General features: G+C 39.8%; 1 protein-coding gene across 1 annotated transcript; it reads left to right on the top strand.

The window, feature by feature from the left end:
* The first annotated feature begins 7477 nt into the window (after window positions 1–7477).
* Window positions 7478–18287, top strand: LOC143619347 (protein NLP6-like). Its single transcript, XM_077091297.1, has 8 exons — window positions 7478–7806; window positions 8812–9383; window positions 14723–14770; window positions 14868–15717; window positions 15881–15954; window positions 16453–16500; window positions 16693–17509; window positions 17680–18287. The coding sequence occupies exons 1-8, from the start codon at window positions 7542–7544 to the stop codon at window positions 18132–18134; spliced, it is 3129 nt and encodes a 1042-aa protein (XP_076947412.1). The 5' UTR covers window positions 7478–7541; the 3' UTR covers window positions 18135–18287.
* The last annotated feature ends 823 nt before the right edge of the window (window positions 18288–19110 follow it).

The raw sequence follows: 19110 nt of genomic DNA, 5'->3' as shown, positions 1-19110 counted from the left end.
GAACCACGTCTTGATCTTCTTCTCCGGCTGCTTGAGACCTGCAATGGCTTTTCGGGGGTGTGGAGGTGACTGCTAAGAAATCTCAAGGATCTCTTGTTTACAGACACAAAAAAGTGGTGGTGGCTCTTATTGAGCATGACCCTTTAATAAGGAGGTGGAGACCTCCTTATATAGAGAGCCTCATGGCCACCATCATGGTACCCTAATGGGCCTAGCCTAATTAGGGTTACCTCCACAAAACCCCCTCAGCCCAATAACATTGTATTAGTCCATATAATAAAATAAGCCAAACATAATAAATTTAGGGTCGTAAAACCGGGTTTAGTACCATACCCCTACAAGCCCCCCAAGTCCAGCGTTGCTCCTGGGCGCGCAAGCGTCTAGGTGGAGCGCTGGACTTTATGAGGTGTGTTAGGGCATGAGGCGGTTTTTTTCCCTTTTCTTCGGCCTTGTCTTTATTGTCTTTGAGTTTTGAGAGGTTTTCTTCATGATGGTGACATGTTGTGGTCCTTATGATAATGATGGTGCCCTGGCATGAATAAGATATAGCACGCATCATAACAATAGTGGCGCGAGGCCTGATAAAAGATAGAGCGCATCTTGATAATAATGTAACATAACTTGCGCGCGAGGCAGCTTTCGAGCTATGAGAATAATAAAGCCTGCGCGCGAGGCGACTTACGGATCTATGAGAATAATAAAGCCTGCGCGCGAGGCGACTTACGAGCTATAAGAATAATAAAGCCTGCGCGTGAGGCGACTTACGAGCTATAAGAATAATAAAGCCTGCGCGCGAGGCGACTTACGGATCTGAGAATAATAAAGCCTGCGCGCGAGAGGCGACTTACGGATCTGAGAATAATAAAGCATGCGCGTGAGGCGACTTACGAGCTATAAGAATAATAAAGCCTGCGCGCGAGACGACTTACGGATCTGAGAATAATAAAGCATGCGCGCGAGAGGCGACTTACGGATCTGAGAATAATAAAGCCTGCGCGTGAGGCGACTTACGAGCTATAAGAATAATAAAGCCTGCGCGCGAGGCGACTTACGGATCTGAGAATAATAAAGCCTGCGCGCGAGAGGCGACTTACGGATCTGAGAATAATAAAGCCTGCGCGTGAGGCGACTTACGAGCTATAAAAATAATGAAGCTTGCGCGTGAGGCGACTTACGAGCTATAAGAATAATGAAGCTTGCGTGAGTTGCGGCTTATGAGCTATAATATGATGATAATGACTGGCCCACAAGGGCCTCTTCTGCGCAGGATGACTATCCCGGCTTGTCTTCAAAATAATAATGGAGGCACAAACGGCCAGATAGTAATAATGTTATAGGTGCTTGTGCGACTCGTAGCCGAACATTAGCGCGTGGCCGTTTGGGATATTGTTAGGCTCCCGCCCTAAGATTCGGATGTCTTCCATCGCAATAATGCAGTGGTGGTATACCACGATAGTCCCCTAGTTCATTGCTGCTAAATAAGGTTGTCCTTATCCTGATTTGGATTAGACTCCTCATTTGTTGTGTCGCTTGCGCATAGGCTTTGGCTTTGTGTCGTGCGCCACGCGCAGTTGTTGCATGCGCGTGCGCGTAGACTGTGCCATGTGCCACGCGCAGATGTTGCATGCGCGCGCGCGTGGGCTGTGCCATGCGCCACGCGCAGATGTTGCATGCGCGTGCGCGTAGGATGTGTGTCATGCGCAGATGTTTCATGCGCTTGCGCATAGGCTTTGGCTTTGTGATGCGCAGATGTTTCATGCGCAGATGTGATATGCGCAAGCATATGTAATATGCGCCACGCGCGGATGCGATATGCGTGAGCATATATGATGCGTGAGCATGTGATATGTGCCACGCGCAGATGCGCCACGCGCAGATGTGATATGCGTGAGCATATATGGTGCGTGAGTATGTGATACGCGTGGGCATATGTGATATGCGTGAGCATGTGATGCGTAAGCATATGTAATATGCGTGAGCATATGTGATGCGTGAGCATATGTGATGCGTGAGCCTATGTGGTGCATGAGCATGTGATATGCGACTGCGCTCAAGCATCATGGTGGTGCGCATGTTGAACGGAGCGGAGCCGCGTTCGGTCTTGTATTCGGCGCGAAGCCGTATGGGTTTATGAGGATTCCCAACCTTTAAGTTTGGCGCATGGCCTTATGGGTTTATGAGGATTCCTAACCTTTAAGTTTGGCACTTGGCCTGATGGGTTTAAGGATTCCCAACCTTTAAGTTTGGCACTTGGCCTGATGGGTTTTTGAGGATTCCCAACCTTTAAGTTTGGCGCTTGGCCTGATGGGTTTATGAGGATTCCCAACCTTTAAGTTTGGCGCTTGGCCTGATGGGTTTAAGGATTCCCAACCTTTAAGTTTGGCGCTTGGCCTGATGGGTTTATGAGGATTCCCAACCTTTAAGTTTGGCGCTTGGCCTGATGGGTTTATGAGGATTCCCAACCTTTAAGTTTGGCGCTTAGCCTGATGTGCGCATGCATGGCGACGGAGTGGTGACTCGCGGGCGCGCGTGCATGGCGGAGGTCTTTTTCGCAAAACCCACATGGTGTTTTCCGCGGTGGTTTCCACGGGCGCTCACGCATGTCGGCGGAATGGTGACCCGCTGGCGAGCATGCGTGGTGGCAGTCTTCTGCGCAAAACCCACATGGTGGAGGTCTTTTGCGCGAAACCCACATGGTGGTTCCCGCGGCGGCACATGCATGGCTGCGGAGTGAGAATCCGCGGGCGCGCGTACATGGCGGCGGAAGTATGGTAATTTTTGGATCTACAATTTGAGAGTTAGATCTGCAATTTTAAACCTAAAATCCAGGTCTGTAACCTAGATCTAGATCTGTAAATCAGATCTAGATAGATCTGAAGCTCGGAGCGGATTTAAAACCATCACAGATCCGGAGGCTTGATCATTCGAATCAGGTAGTTTCCTTTTACACAGATCTGGAAGCCTCTTTTAGATCTATGGATCTTTTTGAGCTTTAATAGAACAAGCCTTGAAGCATTTTTCTGTAAACTTCCAGATCTGGGTTTTTCCTGGGAGAGATCTGACAGCCGAGACGAAGATCGAAGGGTAGTTCGTTGCCGTCCCACGGATGGCGCCAATGTCGAAACATGAAACGAATCTGACCTGATCCATGACGAATGTTTCCACGGATTTCGAGATGAACGAACCACGCCTTGATCTTCGCCTCCGGCTGCTTGCGACCTGCAATGGCTTTTCGGGGGTGTGGAGGTGACTGCTAAGAAATCTCAAGGATCTCTTGTTTACAGACACAAAAATATGGTGGTGGCTCTTATTGAGCATGACCCTTTAATAAGGAGGTGGAGACCTCCTTATATAGAGAGCCTCATGGCCACCATCATGGTACCCTAATGGGCCTAGCCCAGTTAGGGTTACCTCCACAAAACCCCCTCAGCCCAATAACATTGTATTAGTCCATATAATAAAATAAGCCAAACATAATAAATTTAGGGTCGTAAAACCGGGTTTAGTACCATACCCCTACAAAAAGAAAGAAGATTTCATAATCGTTTCACATGTCAAAAGTATAGTAAAAGCACAATTGGTATTAAAGTTGTTGGTAAAGTTAAAATACAAAGGGAGACAAGAATGAAAAACGTGAGAAGGATTTGTGACCACACAAAAACCACTTAAAAGTAAATTAAAAAAAATAATAAAAAATCATAACTCAAAATATAAATAAAAAACAAAAAAATTTAAAAAACTAAAATGTTTCCGCCATCATTCCCGTTCAAGAACAAAATAAAAACAATACAAAAAAATTTGACGAAAAGACACAATGCAAAGATCGAAGACACAATGACGAAAATGATCAAAAGACACAATAGATCGCAAAATATAACACAATACCAAACAAAATATAGCACAGTGTTGAGTAATATAACACAATATAAAAAAAAAGACACAATGTTAAAGAAAAAAGACACAATTAATAACGAAAATAAACACAAAACACAGTTATAAACAAAAAGACACAACGACCTTTTTCACTCACCATTGTGTTTTCTTTTTTCTTTTTTTTTAGAACGGAAAAGACGGTGGAAATATTTTTTTGTTTTTATTTTTTCGTTTTTTTATTAATTTTAAGTTATGATTTTTTTATTTATTTTTTTTTTAAATTAAGAGGTTTTTTTGTGTGGCTACAAATCCTTCTTATTTTTGTTATCTCTTGTAGAATAACTTGACCCTAAAGTTGTTTGTAAGGTGTGATTTTAAAATATAAGATTAACACTAATTACCATTAAGGTTTTTGCAGCATCTTTCATGGTATTTCCAAATTGTTTCTCAATTTGGTGTTTTTAGGTGCTTTTAGAGGGGCATTTTGCCTCTCCAAAAAGCAAAAAACACTTTTAAGAAGCAATCCCAAATACCCTCTTCTCTAGGTAATAATCTTTGAGTTGTCTTGCATGTCACCTCAGAAGGTGTTACGTAATGCAAAGTCAATGGTTTGGTTCCTTCATCCATTGGTTTCGGCATAAGTGATGATGATCTTTTTTCCTCGGAAAATCTCAGGGGCGGATCTGCCATATACGTAAGGGTAGCATCTGCTACCCCTCAACTTTCTGTTCAGTAGGTCAAAATTTAATTTCCCGTCGTTTTTTTGTGTTCCTCTACCCATAAACAAAGATAATGCTGCCCCTAAGAGGCCTCTTTAGTTATTGTCGGTTGATACATAGCACTTGAGATGAGAAAAAAACGAGTGAAACTAAAGATCAGATTTTTCGATTGTCTATGTGCTTACTGTAAGAGTTATGATGAGAAAGATGACCTAACGGTTGGTAGGCTCATTTAGAGGTGTACAAAAAACCCGAATCCGGAACCGAACCCGAAATAAAAACCGGAACCGGTTTTTTTAATACCCGACCCTACCCGTAAGGTACGGATAGAGTATGCATTTCGGTACTATAACCCGAACCCGAACCGATTTGTACCCGGTAATACCCGAAAACCTGAATCGGTTCCATACCCGGAACCGGGTTTTTCCAATACCCGAAACCGGGTATTTCAAATACCCGATGTATACCCGAAAAATACCCCTGAAAAGCGAAACCTTTTTAAAAAAATCCAATCTATACCCGGAAAAACGCCAAAAATAACCCACAAATAAGGTTTTTTCAATACCCGAAAATAGGGTATTCAAATACCCAGTTTCAGAATACCCGGTTCTATACCCGACCCGAACCCGATGCATAGGGTATGGTTTTTAGAGGCAATACCCGGACCCGAACCCGACCCGGTTTTTACCAATACCCGATTTTACAATACCCGATCATACCCGAACCCGGGTATTTGAAAAACCCGATTTGTTCACCTCTATCTATGAAAATATTTTTTTATGCACAAAATTCTTTAGTTTATGAAAAGTTAATGCATTTTAGGATGAGCCATGGGCTTTATCCTTGGACCATATATCCTTGGCTTTATCAGCCCAAACCATGAATCCACATGGTTTAGGGACATTACCCCTTAGGCTATATGTGGTGGGCGTGAGTTTGTGCGACTTTTGGGCACGAAGGGGCTAGAACACCGCCCCCTTCGGCAATTTTTGGGCGAAAATAGGCGGGGGCGGATTGTTATTGTCGCCTAACTTGTGAGAAAATAATAATATTTTATTAATTTGACCGTTTGACAACGGTCAAAAATAAAAAAAATAAATAATTAAAACAATATATTTATATATCTATATAAACATAAACCTTCTTCTGCATTTCATATCCATTTCATATCCTTCTTCTCTATTTCACATCTATATAAACATACACCTTCTTCAAATAATCTAGCAAAATGAATCCTGCAAACAACCCGAACCAACCGAAACTCGTGGAACTCACCGTTATCATGACAGAAATGATCAAAAAACACGAATAGTTTGTCGAGGAACTCAACGATACCATGAGAGAAACCAACAAACAACACGAAAAGATTGCCGCTATGATGGAGTTGCGGGAAATGAGTAAATAATACGAATACCCTCAAACTGGTCGGGTCACACGAAGAGGCCGCATTGTTGCAACGACGACGAGTCGAAAAAATGCGCGAATATTATGGATATTAGTATTTTTTTTAGTTATATTTTTTTTAGTTATGTATTTTTTTTAGTTATGTATTTTTTTATATTTCTTTTTAATTTTAATGCATTTTTATTTAATTATTTAAATAAATTGGTTTTTATTTGTTTAGTTTAATTATAAAAAAAAATAAAAAAAAGATACCGTTGGCCCAATTTGTAGCCCACCATTACACCCTAAAAACAAATTTCTACTCATTACTGACTGGACACCACGTGTTACAATTCACCCCCATTTGTAGCCCCTCTACTACACATAGCCTTATAAATTTAACTCTTTTGTTCCGGTTAGTCGTAACAAAGTTGAATGAGAATGTACTTCACATCTTCTGACTCATACCCGTTATAATGACTTATCATTCTATATCCACATAAATTCGATTACCCCAAATAACTTGAATACTCGATGATAGAAAAATTACCAACACTTTAGCCACACGAATACCATCAAATATATTATTTTAGTGACAAGGATTGACGGTGGTTTATTTAGCAACGCTATATAAATACATTTTTTAACTTATAAATTAGCAACATATTAAATGTATATATTTATTATTATTTTTTTAATTTTACTTGTATAATTTTAGCGACGGGTTGAATTAATCAATTTATTAGAGTAAAGTGTCATTTCCGTCCATGTGGTTTGACAAATAATGCGAATTTAGTTCAAAAAGTTTATTTTTTGCATATGGACCCTCCACGTTTTTCAGCTCTGGCCAATTACATCCAAATCACTAACTCCGTTAATTTAATCGTTAAGTCAGGGGTAGACATGTCTTTTCCCAGTTCTTACCAATTACACTCATCGGCGTCCCCTTCACGTGAGGGGCACTTTTGTCATCCCCCCCCCCCCCCAATACACCTCAGGCTTTCACGTGAGGGGGCTTGCGAATTAGGATTGAAGTTTACTTGGAGAGAAAAATGACAAAACTGCACCTCACGTGAAGGGCACGTTGATGGGTTTAACGACTAGACTTAACAGGGTTAATGAATTTGGGTTTTATTGCAAGTGAAATGAAACCACAAGGACGAAAATCACAACTTTGAAACTATTGGACTAAAACCACAGATTTAAACAAACCACAGGACAAAAACCGCAGTTTCTCTTATTATTATTATTGTTGTTTTCAAAAATCCAACTAAGTTAGCCAAAAACTGAAGTAGATAAAAAATGAAAATCTGGACCGAATGTCATAAATTTGGGTATAGTACTCAGATAGTCAGTTTGGTTAAAGTGACTCAAACCGTTAAAAAAGGAAGACAATAAATAAATAAAAACAAGGATAGTGATCGAGGACAAGTGACAGGTCAAAGATCGATATATAAAAAGAAAAAAACAAAAAACCCACTATCAGAAAATCAGAGAAAAAAATTTCTATAATGCTTGAAGCAGAAGAAGAAGAAGATAAGTGGTTAAATAATATATATTTATATAATGGAGCAGCCGGCAACGGAACCGATGATGGATTTCGACCTTGATGATTTTTGGAGTTTCGATGATGATCAATGGTTGATGTTCTCATCAGACCCATCACCCTCGTTTGTTTTATCAGCACCTGAGCAATCTTTATCTCCTCTCTTGGTTTTATCAGATGATAACAATACAAACTATGAACTCAACGACTGTGATGTTGACGGTAATCAGGCTGCCGGAAACGACACGTTGATCTCTTCTGATGCTGCTCACCGACTTCTTTCAGGTTATTTTCCACAAGTAAATTGAGTTTATAAACAGTTCTGATTTAGTTTTTGGTAAAAGTTGCATTATAAACTTGATGTAAATTAATATTGATTTTGTGGAGCCTTTATGCCTATTATGTATTTGGTGTTTTGAGACAAGCTGTGCCTTTGTAGTCTTCAAATGCGGTATTTCAATTCTTAGGTCCCGTTTGGTTTATAGAACTTTCTCGAATGAATTGAAACTTGCATTGTCAAAGGAATAGGAATTTGGAATTGAAATTTAAAGAAATCGGAATCTATAAGAGAATTTTTGAAGTGGTAATGAATTTGAGTGAAAAAATTCAAAAACAACCATAAATCTACCACCACAGCCACCCCGACCCCCACCCAAACACCGTGGACGCTTTGGTCACCCATTGCAACTGCCCCGGCCACCACCACAGCAGTGGCGCTTGCAGGCGGGGGTGGTAGCAATTGTGACTAGAATGTCGTGGCGACAACAATGTGCGAACCAAACACATTTAGAGATGAAATTCAAATTCCAGTTCCACTGAATTATGTGAGCTGATACATGCTGAATACATGAATTATCCACGTTTTCCTTTGAAGTAGTGCATTAGTGGGTTAGTTGCGTTAGGTTCCATGTTCTATTGGTTCTTTGCATATTCACGTTCATCTCTTCAAGTTTTTAAGGCCTTATTGTTTGTTTAATATGAAGAAGAAAATATATTGAAGTTTCTCTTATTTCTTTGGAGCTTGATCACAAAACGGATTAACTATCTTGGAGATTGACCATCTCGAATTGATCCCTATCATGAACCAAACACACTCTTACAAGTGTCAAGTCTTAACAAGTTCCACCTTTTATCTTTCCTATACTTTCACAATTTAAAGTTTGCCCAGGGAATGTTTACGGGTTGGGTTATTCAAGATATTGGGTGTTGAAATAACTGAAAGATATATAAAATGAATGTGACTTTTTTTTCTAAAAACAAAATTTCTTCATGTTTTTGCACTAGAAACAGATGACCCTGATCAAGAGACCAGAAAACCATCAAACAATAATATGAACAGGCAGTTACCAATGCCAATTTTGGAGGTGAATCCACCTGAATATCAAGATGCAACATGTACAATCAAGGAAAGAATGGCAATGGCGCTTCGTTACTTTATAGAATTGGGTGAAAAACATGTTCTAGCTCAGGTTTGGGCTCCGGTTATGAACAAGGGCCGTATTGTGCTCACAACATCCGGTCAACCTTTCGTTCTTGACCCAAATTGCACCGGGCTTCATCAATACAGAATGGCTTCTTTAATGTACGTGTTCTCTCTTGATGGTGAAACTAATGAAGGTATTGAGCTTCCGGGTCGGGTTTTCAAACATAAGCTTCCAGAGTGGACTCCAAATGTGCAATATTATTCAGATAAAGAATACCAACGGCTTAATCATGCTCTGAGTTATGATGTTCGTGGAACCTTAGCTTTGCCTGTGTTTGAACCTTCCGGGCAATCATGTGTTGGTGTGCTAGAGTTGGTATTGACTACGCAAAAGATAAATTATGCTCCTCAGGTTGATCAAGTCTGCATGGCACTTGAGGTTGGTTGTTCCACTTGCTTCTTTATATGCTTATAATTGTTGGGAATTATCGAAGCGGTTTCGGTGAGCTGGGCCAAACCGAGAGTTCGAGTCATAATCAAACTCGTTCTAATATTAAGGAATAAATAAACATGTTAGTTTTATCTATTCAAGTATATTAGATAAAGATAGTTTGTGTTTGAGTTTGAGTAGAATTAGGAGTCATCTAATTCTTATAAATACTCTTTGTAATCAGTTTTTTAAGGTAGATTTTCTGATTAATAATATTTGCAAGTTGGCAATACGTTCTGTGTTCTTTTCTTTGCTGCGTTTTCTGATTATCAATTCCTTACCAGAATTGGTATCAGAGCATAGTTCTGATCAAGACCTGCTGCTTTGGAGATTCAACAGAGGAGACGTCCGAAGTTGGGTTAAGAGAGTAGCTGCAGTGTGACTAGAGTTTAAAGTCACGTTCTGGATCCAGAGCCACCAACACCGAAGTCGTTTAGTCAGAAGTACAGTCGAAGAGGCAAGTTCAATATGGTTGAAACAAGTTCATCATCAGGTGGTTCGAAGGAAGGTGCGACACCAACCCTTCAGAACCCGATGTTAAACTCGATTAATTACACCGTGTGGGCTATGAAGATGAGAGCGATTTTTAATGTACACGGGGTTTGGGAAGCAATTGATCCCGGTGTGCAAGATGCCAAAAAGAATAGTTTGGCTGTTGCTCTCTTATTTCAAGCAATTCCGGAAGATCAGGTAATGCAAGTCGGGAACATGGCTACCGCCAAGGAGATGTGGGCGGCACTTAAAACTCGTCACATGGGTGCTGATCGAGTAAGGGAGGCTCGGTTACAAACCCTAACTCAAGAACTTGACAACATGAGAATGAAGGAGACAGAAACTATAGATGAATATTCCAACAGGTTGTCCTGTCTTGCTTCAAGATCTGCATCACTTGGTGAGGTTGTGGATGAGACGAAGCTCGTCAAGAAGTTTCTTACTAGCCTTCCCCGAAGGTATATTCACATTGTTGCTTCAATTGAACAAACAGTTAATTTGAAGGAAGTTGGGTATGAAGATGTGGTCGGTCGATTGAAGGCTTACGAGGAACGAATCGGTAACGAAGAACTACATGCGGACGGGAGGCTCATGCTGGGCAGGTCCGACTCGTATAATAACCGAAAAGGCGATAATGTTCGGGGTCGAGGAAGAGGTAGTTATGGGAACCGGGGTCGTGGACGTGGTAGGCATGGTAGTCAAGACTGAGAACGGGTTAATAACGAGGCTGGTTCGAGCTCAGGAACAGTCAAACCTAGGAAAGATCGGTCCAAGGTGCAATGTTACAGATGCGACCAACTCGGACACTTACTGTCAATGTGTCCGGACCGAAAACCACCAAAACAACAGGAGGCGAACGTAGCTGAAACCGAAAAAGCCGACGGGGTCGTTTATATGCATGAAACGGTCCACTTGAACGAGGAGCGTTTAAGGCCGGATCGATATGAAAACGACACCAAGATGGTAGATGTTTGGTATTTGGATAATGGGGCTAGTAATCATATGACGGGAAATCGTGAGTTTTTCTCGGAGTTGAACGAACGAATAACTGGTAAAGTTAGGTTTGGCGACGGGTCGTGCGTTGAGATTAAGGGGAAAGGGTCGATACTTTTCCAAGAAAAATCAGGTGAACATAGGTTAATGACTGAAATATATTACATACCTGATCTAAAAAGTAATATAATCAGTCTTGGACAAGCAACCGAGTCGGGATGCGATGTTCAGATGAAGAATGAGTTTCGAACGATGCACGATACCGAGGGTCGATTGTTGATGAAAGTAACAAGATCGAGTAATCGGCTCTACAAGATAAAGTTGAAGGTTGGAAGCCCGGTTTGCTTAATGCCAGTGATTGAGAGAGACACGTGGAGGTGGCATGCACGTCTCGGTCATATTAGTTTTAACAAACTAAATTCCATGGTGAAAAAGCAGATGGTACATGGGTTGCCAAATATCCAATATGAAGAGAAATTATGTGAGTCGTGCTTGGTGGGAAAGCAAACGAGAAATGCCTTCCAGAACGCAACCTCATATTGAGCTACTCGGGTTCTAGAACTAATACATGGAGACTTATGTGGGCCAATAACACCGACAACACTCGGAGGTAACAAGTATATTTTTGTCTTAATAGATGATTTTTCACGATATATGTGGATTATTCTGTTGAAGGAAAAGAGTGACGCGTTCGAGAAGTTTAAAAAATTTAAAGCTCTTGTCGAGAAAGAAACCGAAAAGGCGATTAAAACACTCCGAACAGATAGGGGAGGAGAATTTACTTCTCATGAGTTTCGAGGTTTTTGTGAAGACAATGGAGTGAACCGACATCTCACTGCGCCATATACGCCCCAACAGAATGGCGTGGTGGAACGTCGAAATCGAACACTTATGGAGATGACTCGAAGTATTATGAAGGCGTTACAAGTTCCAAATTATTTGTGGGGGGGAAGCGGCCCGTCATGCAACATACCTAATAAACCGAGTTCCAACCCGGGCTTTACTTAATCAAACACCCTACGAAAGGTTAAACGGAAGAAAACCGAGTGTTAAACATATAAAAGTATTTGGGTGTGTGGCTTATGCAAAAGTGGAAGCGGCAAATTTAATGAAATTAGACGATCGTTCCATCCCATTAGTTCACCTCGGAACTGAACCAGGATCGAAGGCATATCGTTTATATAACCCGAGAACTCGTAAAATACACGTGAGTCGAGACGTGATTTTTAATGAAGGTGTCGGGTGGAATTGGGAGAAATCAAGCAAAGACGAGTATGGAAACCCAGGTATGTTCACTATGGTCTGGGGAAATACATTTTCCATGGGTTCCGGGCCATTAAATGTTACCATAGACGAGTACTCAACAGCCGAACCGACAATAGATGCTGATAGCCCAACCCAAACTGAGGGTAGTTCAGCCCATTATGAAGCAGGTGACAATATGGGCACACCGAACTCTGCAGCATTAGACACATCCCAAACAAACCCATTTTCAGCTCAGTCAGTTCTGTCCCCAGCCCAAATGGTTTAGGTTCCAGCCCAAACGACACAAAATATGGGTCAAACTGGACTAAGAAGATCTGATCGAGTTCTTATTTTACCCCGAAAACTGGACGATTATGTCCTACACGTGGACCTCGACTATGATGAACTTTGGCTTACGACAGATGAAGAGCCAAATTGTTATGACGAAGCGAGGAAAAAGAGCGAGTGGATGAAAGCTATGCAAGCTGAAATTGACTCCATTACAAAGAACGGAACTTGGAGGCTAGTCGAGCCACCAAAAGGTGCTAAAGTTATAGGGGTGAAATGGATATTTAAGGTTAAAAGAAATGCAGATGGTACAATAAATAAGCACAAGGCCCGTTTGGTGGCGAAAGGGTATGTTTAGCAGCATGGTGTTGATTTTGATGAGATATTTGCACCCGTGGCCCGTATCGAGACCATTCGCTTATTGAATGCTTTATCGGCTGCCAACGAATGGGAAATTCACCATCTAGACGTGAAAACCGCGTTTTTACACGGCGAGTTAAAAGAAGACGTGTACGTGTCTCAACCGGAAGGCTTTGAAAAACGGTGTGAGGAATACAAGGTTTATAAGTTGTTTAAAGCCTTGTACGGGTTGAGACAAGCACCGAGAGCTTGGAATACCAAGTTGGATCATATATTAAAAGATATGAAGTTCGTTCGTTGCTCAAAAGAACAGTCGGTGTACCGCAAGACAGGCGGAAAACATTTACTAATTGTTGTTGTTTATGTTGATGATTTATTTGTAACAGGGACGAGTTTGAGCATTATTAACGAGTTCAAGAAAGGAATAGCGTCTAAGTTCGAGATGTCAGACCTCGGAAAATTAACGTATTACCTCGGAATCGAGGTTTCACAAGAGCAAGGTGGAATTAAAATTAAGCAGGAGGCTTATGCGAGGAAGATTTTGGCTCAAACCGGGATGGAACCGAATAACCCGACTCTCGTTCCTATGGAGTCCGGGTTGCAGTTTTCGAAAGCTGAAGATGAAGCCGAGATCGATCCAACCGAATACCGAAAAGTTGTCGGCTGCCTTAGATATTTACTTCACACTCGACCCGATCTCGCATACTCGGTTGGGGTGGTGAGTCGGTACATGCAAAGTCCACGAGAGTCTCACGGGTCAGCTATAAAACAGATTCTGAGGTATGTAAAAGGAACTGTTGGGTTCGGGATAAAGTATGAACGAGGAGGAACGACGAGGCTTGTTGGTTTTTGTGATAGTAGTCATAATATTGACCCGGATGACGGTCGAAGCACATCGGGACATATATTTTATTTTGGAAACAAGCCGGTTTCATGGTGTTCGCAGAAGCAAGGAACCGTGGCCCTCTCGTCTTGTGAGGCCGAGTATATGGCTGCTACAGAAGCAGCATGTTAGGCGGTATGGTTTCGCGAGTTACTAAGTGAGTTGTTGGGTGAACCGCCTCAAAGAGTAAATCTTTACATTGACAATACCTCGGCTATTGCACTCGTCAAGAATCCCGTGTTCCACAAAAGAACCAAGCATATAAAGTCTCGTTATCATTTTATTCGAGAATGTTTTGAAGCCGAAGAAGTAGATGTTGTTCACATCAGCGGAAGCGAGCAACGAGCTGATATACTAACGAAGGCACTTGCAAAAATCAAGTTCAAGGAAATGAGAGATTTACTTGGAATTGAAGAACTCCCGAATACGGTTCAGAAATTCAGGGGGTGAATGTTGGGAATTATCGAACCGGTTTCGGTGAGCTGGGCCAAACCGAGAGTTCGAGTCATAATCAAACTCGTTCTAATATTAAGGAATAAATAAACATGTTAGTTTATCTATTCAAGTATATTAGATAAAGATAGTTTGTGTTTGAGTTTGAGTAGAATTAGGAGTCATCTAATTCTTATAAATACTCTTTGTAATCAGTTTTTTAAGGTAGATTTTCTGATTAATAATATTTGCTAGTTGGCAATACGTTCTATGTTCTTTTCTTTGCTGCGTTTTCTGATTATCAATTCCTTACCAGAATAATTAGCTGAAAAAAGATGGTTTCAGTATGTTTGGGCTTACCCAAAACATTTTTTTCCTTCAAATTCTAAATCTTTCTATATGCCAAAAAATTGTGCAATTGGGCTACTTCCATTCCTAGTAAAATGATAATCCAAGCTACTTAAATGAGATATAAGTCAAAGTTACATATCATGTTAATTTGAAAAGTTGGATAACACTGATCCGAACAATGTTGCTTGGATATTTCTATTAAACATTAGTTTGAGTAATATATTATACAATTCACTTTTTGCAGGCAGTAAATTTAAGAAGCTCAAATATATTGGATTCTTCGAATACCCAAGTAAGCAGCAACATGATATAATAGTCAATTAGAGTATTTCCCTTTTCTTTCCACCTACAATTTTCTCAATATTCACTTGGTGCTTTCTGTAACTCAGACATGTAATGGAAGTCGACAACAAGCCTTAGCTGAAATCCTGGAGGTGATGGCAGCGGTCTGTGAGACTCATAATTTCCCCCTGGCTCAAACGTGGGTCCCGTGCAGACACCGAAGTGTCCTGGCCAATGGTGGTGGGTTCAAGAAAAGCTGCAGTAGTTTTGATGGAAGTTGTATGGGCCAAGTATGCATGTCAACTATTGATGTAGCTTTTTATGTTGATGATGCTCACATGTGGGGATTTCGTGATGCTTGCAAAGAACATCACTTACAAAAGGGTCAAGGAGTAGCCGGACGGGCCTTTGGGACCCGTAGTATGTGTGTTTGTGAAAATATAACGCATTTTGGAAAAACAGAATACCCGTTGGCACATTATGCCCGTTTGTTCGGGTTAGTTGGGTCTTTCGCTATATGTTTGAGAAGTACTCACACTGGGGATGATGACTATATATTGGAGTTCTTTTTTCCTCCTAATATGGTAGACTATAACGATCAGCAAACACTGTTGGGCTCATTGTTGTCTTCAATGAAGCAACAATTTCGTAGTTTTAAGGTTGCTTCGGGTGAAGAAATAGGGGAAGATGGTAGATTTGTTGAAGTTATTAGAGGAGCATCTTTGAATAGTGATGTCATCAATTCATGTATACAGTCAATTCAACTGTCAGAATCTGGAATATCAAACGAAGGACCATTGATTATGGGACCGAATGAAATTTGTGGTCCATCAAAGACCGTTGAAACAACCAAGAGATCAAAAAGAAGCCAAGGGAAAGCTGAGAAACTGATTAGTTTTGAGGTTCTTCAACAACATTTTGCAGGAAGTCTTAAAGATGCTGCAAAGAATCTTGGTGGTATGCTTTTATACATTCTTTGTATATTCCATCCATTTCACATTTCCACATTAAAAAGAGTATATGTGGACAAGTAGTAAGTTTGACCTGAAAAATCAAAGCACAATGGAGTATTAATAATAATAATGATAATAAGAATGATATTATTATTATTATTTTGCAGTTTGTCCAACTACAATGAAACGAATATGCAGACAACACGGGATCTCAAGGTGGCCTCCTTGTAAGATTAACAAGGTTAACTGCTCACTTACAAAGCTAAAATAAGCAATTAAGCACACGTAAAAAATCGTGTGGAGACTGAATACTGATTTGTGAAGATTTACCTTAGTTTTCTTTATCTTACTCAAATGAATACGATTCGAATGGTTCCTTCGCTCAACCTTGGTCGGATGGGCATTACACTAATAGAGTAATAGGTGAAAATAAAATACATTTTTATAGATAATACAGAAAAAGATTGGATTCTTAATAATTAAAATCTGTGGACACAAATTTAAGTGTGCAATACACAAAACATAAGGCTTCTAAAATCAACTTACTATTATTTTCTTCGTATATAAGTAAATTTAGTTATCACAAAACATTTTACAAATAAAAATAATATTGCAATGATACAAAAATAAGCTGAATACGACTGTGGGGCTGTGTTTAATTTTATATATAAGCACCAACAGATAATTCATCTCCTTGCTAAAGTCATTTAATCTAGTAATTTGCTATTTCTCTTTCCAGGAAGCCGGTGTAAATGCATCTCATACCCAAGAGCTTATACCGTATAAGGTAAGGGCCCCAAACTAACATAATCATTTGTGATTTTACTAAATGGCTACTTGTTTCAGCTACAATAACTTAAATATTTAATTTAATAGTTGCATCATCATGTTGTGTTTTATAACCTTAGTACTAATCCTTTTCAGTTCCTTGTCATATTGTTTGAATTTTGATGTTTGTAAATACTTTATTGTAAAACAGACTATAAATGGTCTAAAACCTGCTAGGGATGAGATTGCAAAGGCACTAGAGATCGTTTGTGGATCGCATAACTTAACTCTGGCTCAAGTTTGGATTCCTTATGAGTATAGAAATATCGCGCCTTTTTCATCTTCTTTGGGGGACCCTCAAACGAAACGAATATTAGCGCTCAAATTGACTGGTTATCTTAATATTGTTCATCCAGGACCGTCTTTCTGGAATCTTGGGGAATACTATAGTTTGTGTGATGTATATCCTCTGGAAACCGGGGAACTTCCCTTGCAAACACTTCAAGATTATAAATCCCGCTATATTTCTAAGTTTTCTCCTGATTCTCTGACGTCTAATGATATGTTGTTGGATTTGGTACCAGAAGATGACGAAATTAGTGCTCTTGCAATATGCTTGAGGAGTAATGACACCGGTGATTTTGATTATGCATTTGAATTCATATGGCCAAAACATTCAAACTATGTTGTCTTGTTAGAGGCCTTACTCCTAACATTAAAAAGATGTTTGCCAAGTTTCAAGTTTGCTTATGGTGTAGAATTAGGTGATGAATTAGATGTTATTGTTGTGGGTTCTAGAGACAATGACGATGATGATCAAGACAGTAATGATGAAAATATCAAGATTTTTCAAGGAAAAAGATCATCACCATTGCCTAAAGCGTTCGAAGAAGGAAAGAAACCAATGACCATGGACAACATAGCACCTTCAGAGGGGAAATACAAGACAGCTACAATCTTATTACCTCGAGAAGTCATTGAGAAACAATTTGGAAAAACCATGAAAGAAGCTGCAAAAAATCTTAACGGTATTGATAACTTCTGTTGTAAGACTCACAGATTGTTTTACAAAATTATAATGGAGATGAAATCAAGTCCTTCAGATGTATATGTTAACAATCTTAATACCAACTGTTTATTTACTACAATTTCAGCTATGAAATTTCTAAGAAATCGTCTTCTTGATGTTGTGTTGTAGTTTTGTTATCTACACTTAAACGCAAGTGCAATGCTCTTGGCATCTCAGAATGGCCAGGGCCAAACTCAGTGAAGAGAAAGACAAAAGATTCAAACATTATAACACTTGACACAGAAGATGATAGTGGAGCCACTCCGGACCCATCAATTGTCAACATGAGCAAAAGTACCTTGACAATAAAAGCAGAGTATGGTGATGATATAATTAAGTTTCAACTCCCTATCTTGCAAGCAACCTTTGTAAATGTGGAGAAGGAAATTGGTATGAAGCTCAAGTTGAATGTGGGGACTTATAAGCTCAAGTACCTTGATGATGATGGAGATTGGATATCATTAATATCTGATGAAGGAATGAGTGATTGCATCAAAAGCTCGAGAAAATTAGATCAAATTGTAGTTCGATTGCGTGTGAAACCAATTACACAACCAATATCTGATCCTAGAGGTTCCTCTTAAAGGGCAAATGGATGGTTATTTTGGAAAGGTCAATAATCTATATACTTTGATTCTGTTTTTTGAATGGTATTGCATACATGAACAACTTTAAACTATTCATAATCGTACCGAGTCGTTCTTTGATCCGTCTCAGTCCCTCTCATGCATGCCTCATTCATTTCTCTTTCCAAACCAGGGTAATTTGTGTTCTCAATTACTGCTTATGTGATAATTCTATTGACAAAACTTCCGCTGAGAAATTGGTTCAGTTGCAAATCAATTCCCAAAAGTAATTTATCTGGAAAAATGGAAATTTTGAAGTCCTATTGCATATTTCATAGGAATGGCCAATATTCTTTGGTGTAATTTACGCTACTCTGTGATAAAGATTCCAGAAACATTGCTCTTCTATTTGTTTAGTTACACTTAACTCTTCTTTAGAAATAAAATTGTTTGATTTTTGGGGTCAGACCGACATGACCAAATTCATGGGAGTAATTTTTCCCTTGGTCATGGGGTATACATTCATACCCCATAACTCTACGTGGGCGTCACGTCACTCACTTTATCCTTTTTACTTTATCTCACCTAAAGAAAATGTTTTAACCTCACTTAACCCCCTCAATTTAATTTAAAACAACTCTTAAATTATTATGTGTGATTGTAGAGGATTTTATAGTTCGTTAACATTTTAACTCATCTTGCCTTTAACGCCCCTTTACCCATGAAAGGAGTGGTTTCCCCTCATTAACCTATGCCTAAACTGCTTTAACACCCTGGGCATTAAAGTATACCCCAAGGGCTGATCTACTTAGGAATGGGATCCATAGTTTTCATTTATTTTTACCAAATTTGCATGTTTTATGAGTTGTAGATCGTATAATTTTGTCATGGCTATAGATAATTAGTAAATAAGTTGGCAATTTTTAGAACGTGTTATATCTTTATAGCTATTTTATATACAAATTTAGCGATCCAGTCATGAAAATTGCTATTC

Source organism: Bidens hawaiensis, unplaced genomic scaffold, assembly GCF_021521415.1.
Source record: "Bidens hawaiensis isolate Kalapana, Puna unplaced genomic scaffold, B.hawaiensis_p1.1 tig00002423_1, whole genome shotgun sequence".
Lineage (NCBI taxonomy): Eukaryota > Viridiplantae > Streptophyta > Magnoliopsida > Asterales > Asteraceae > Bidens > Bidens hawaiensis.
Note: the sequence above shows the minus strand (reverse complement) of the source record. Positions and strands in the feature narration are given on the sequence as shown.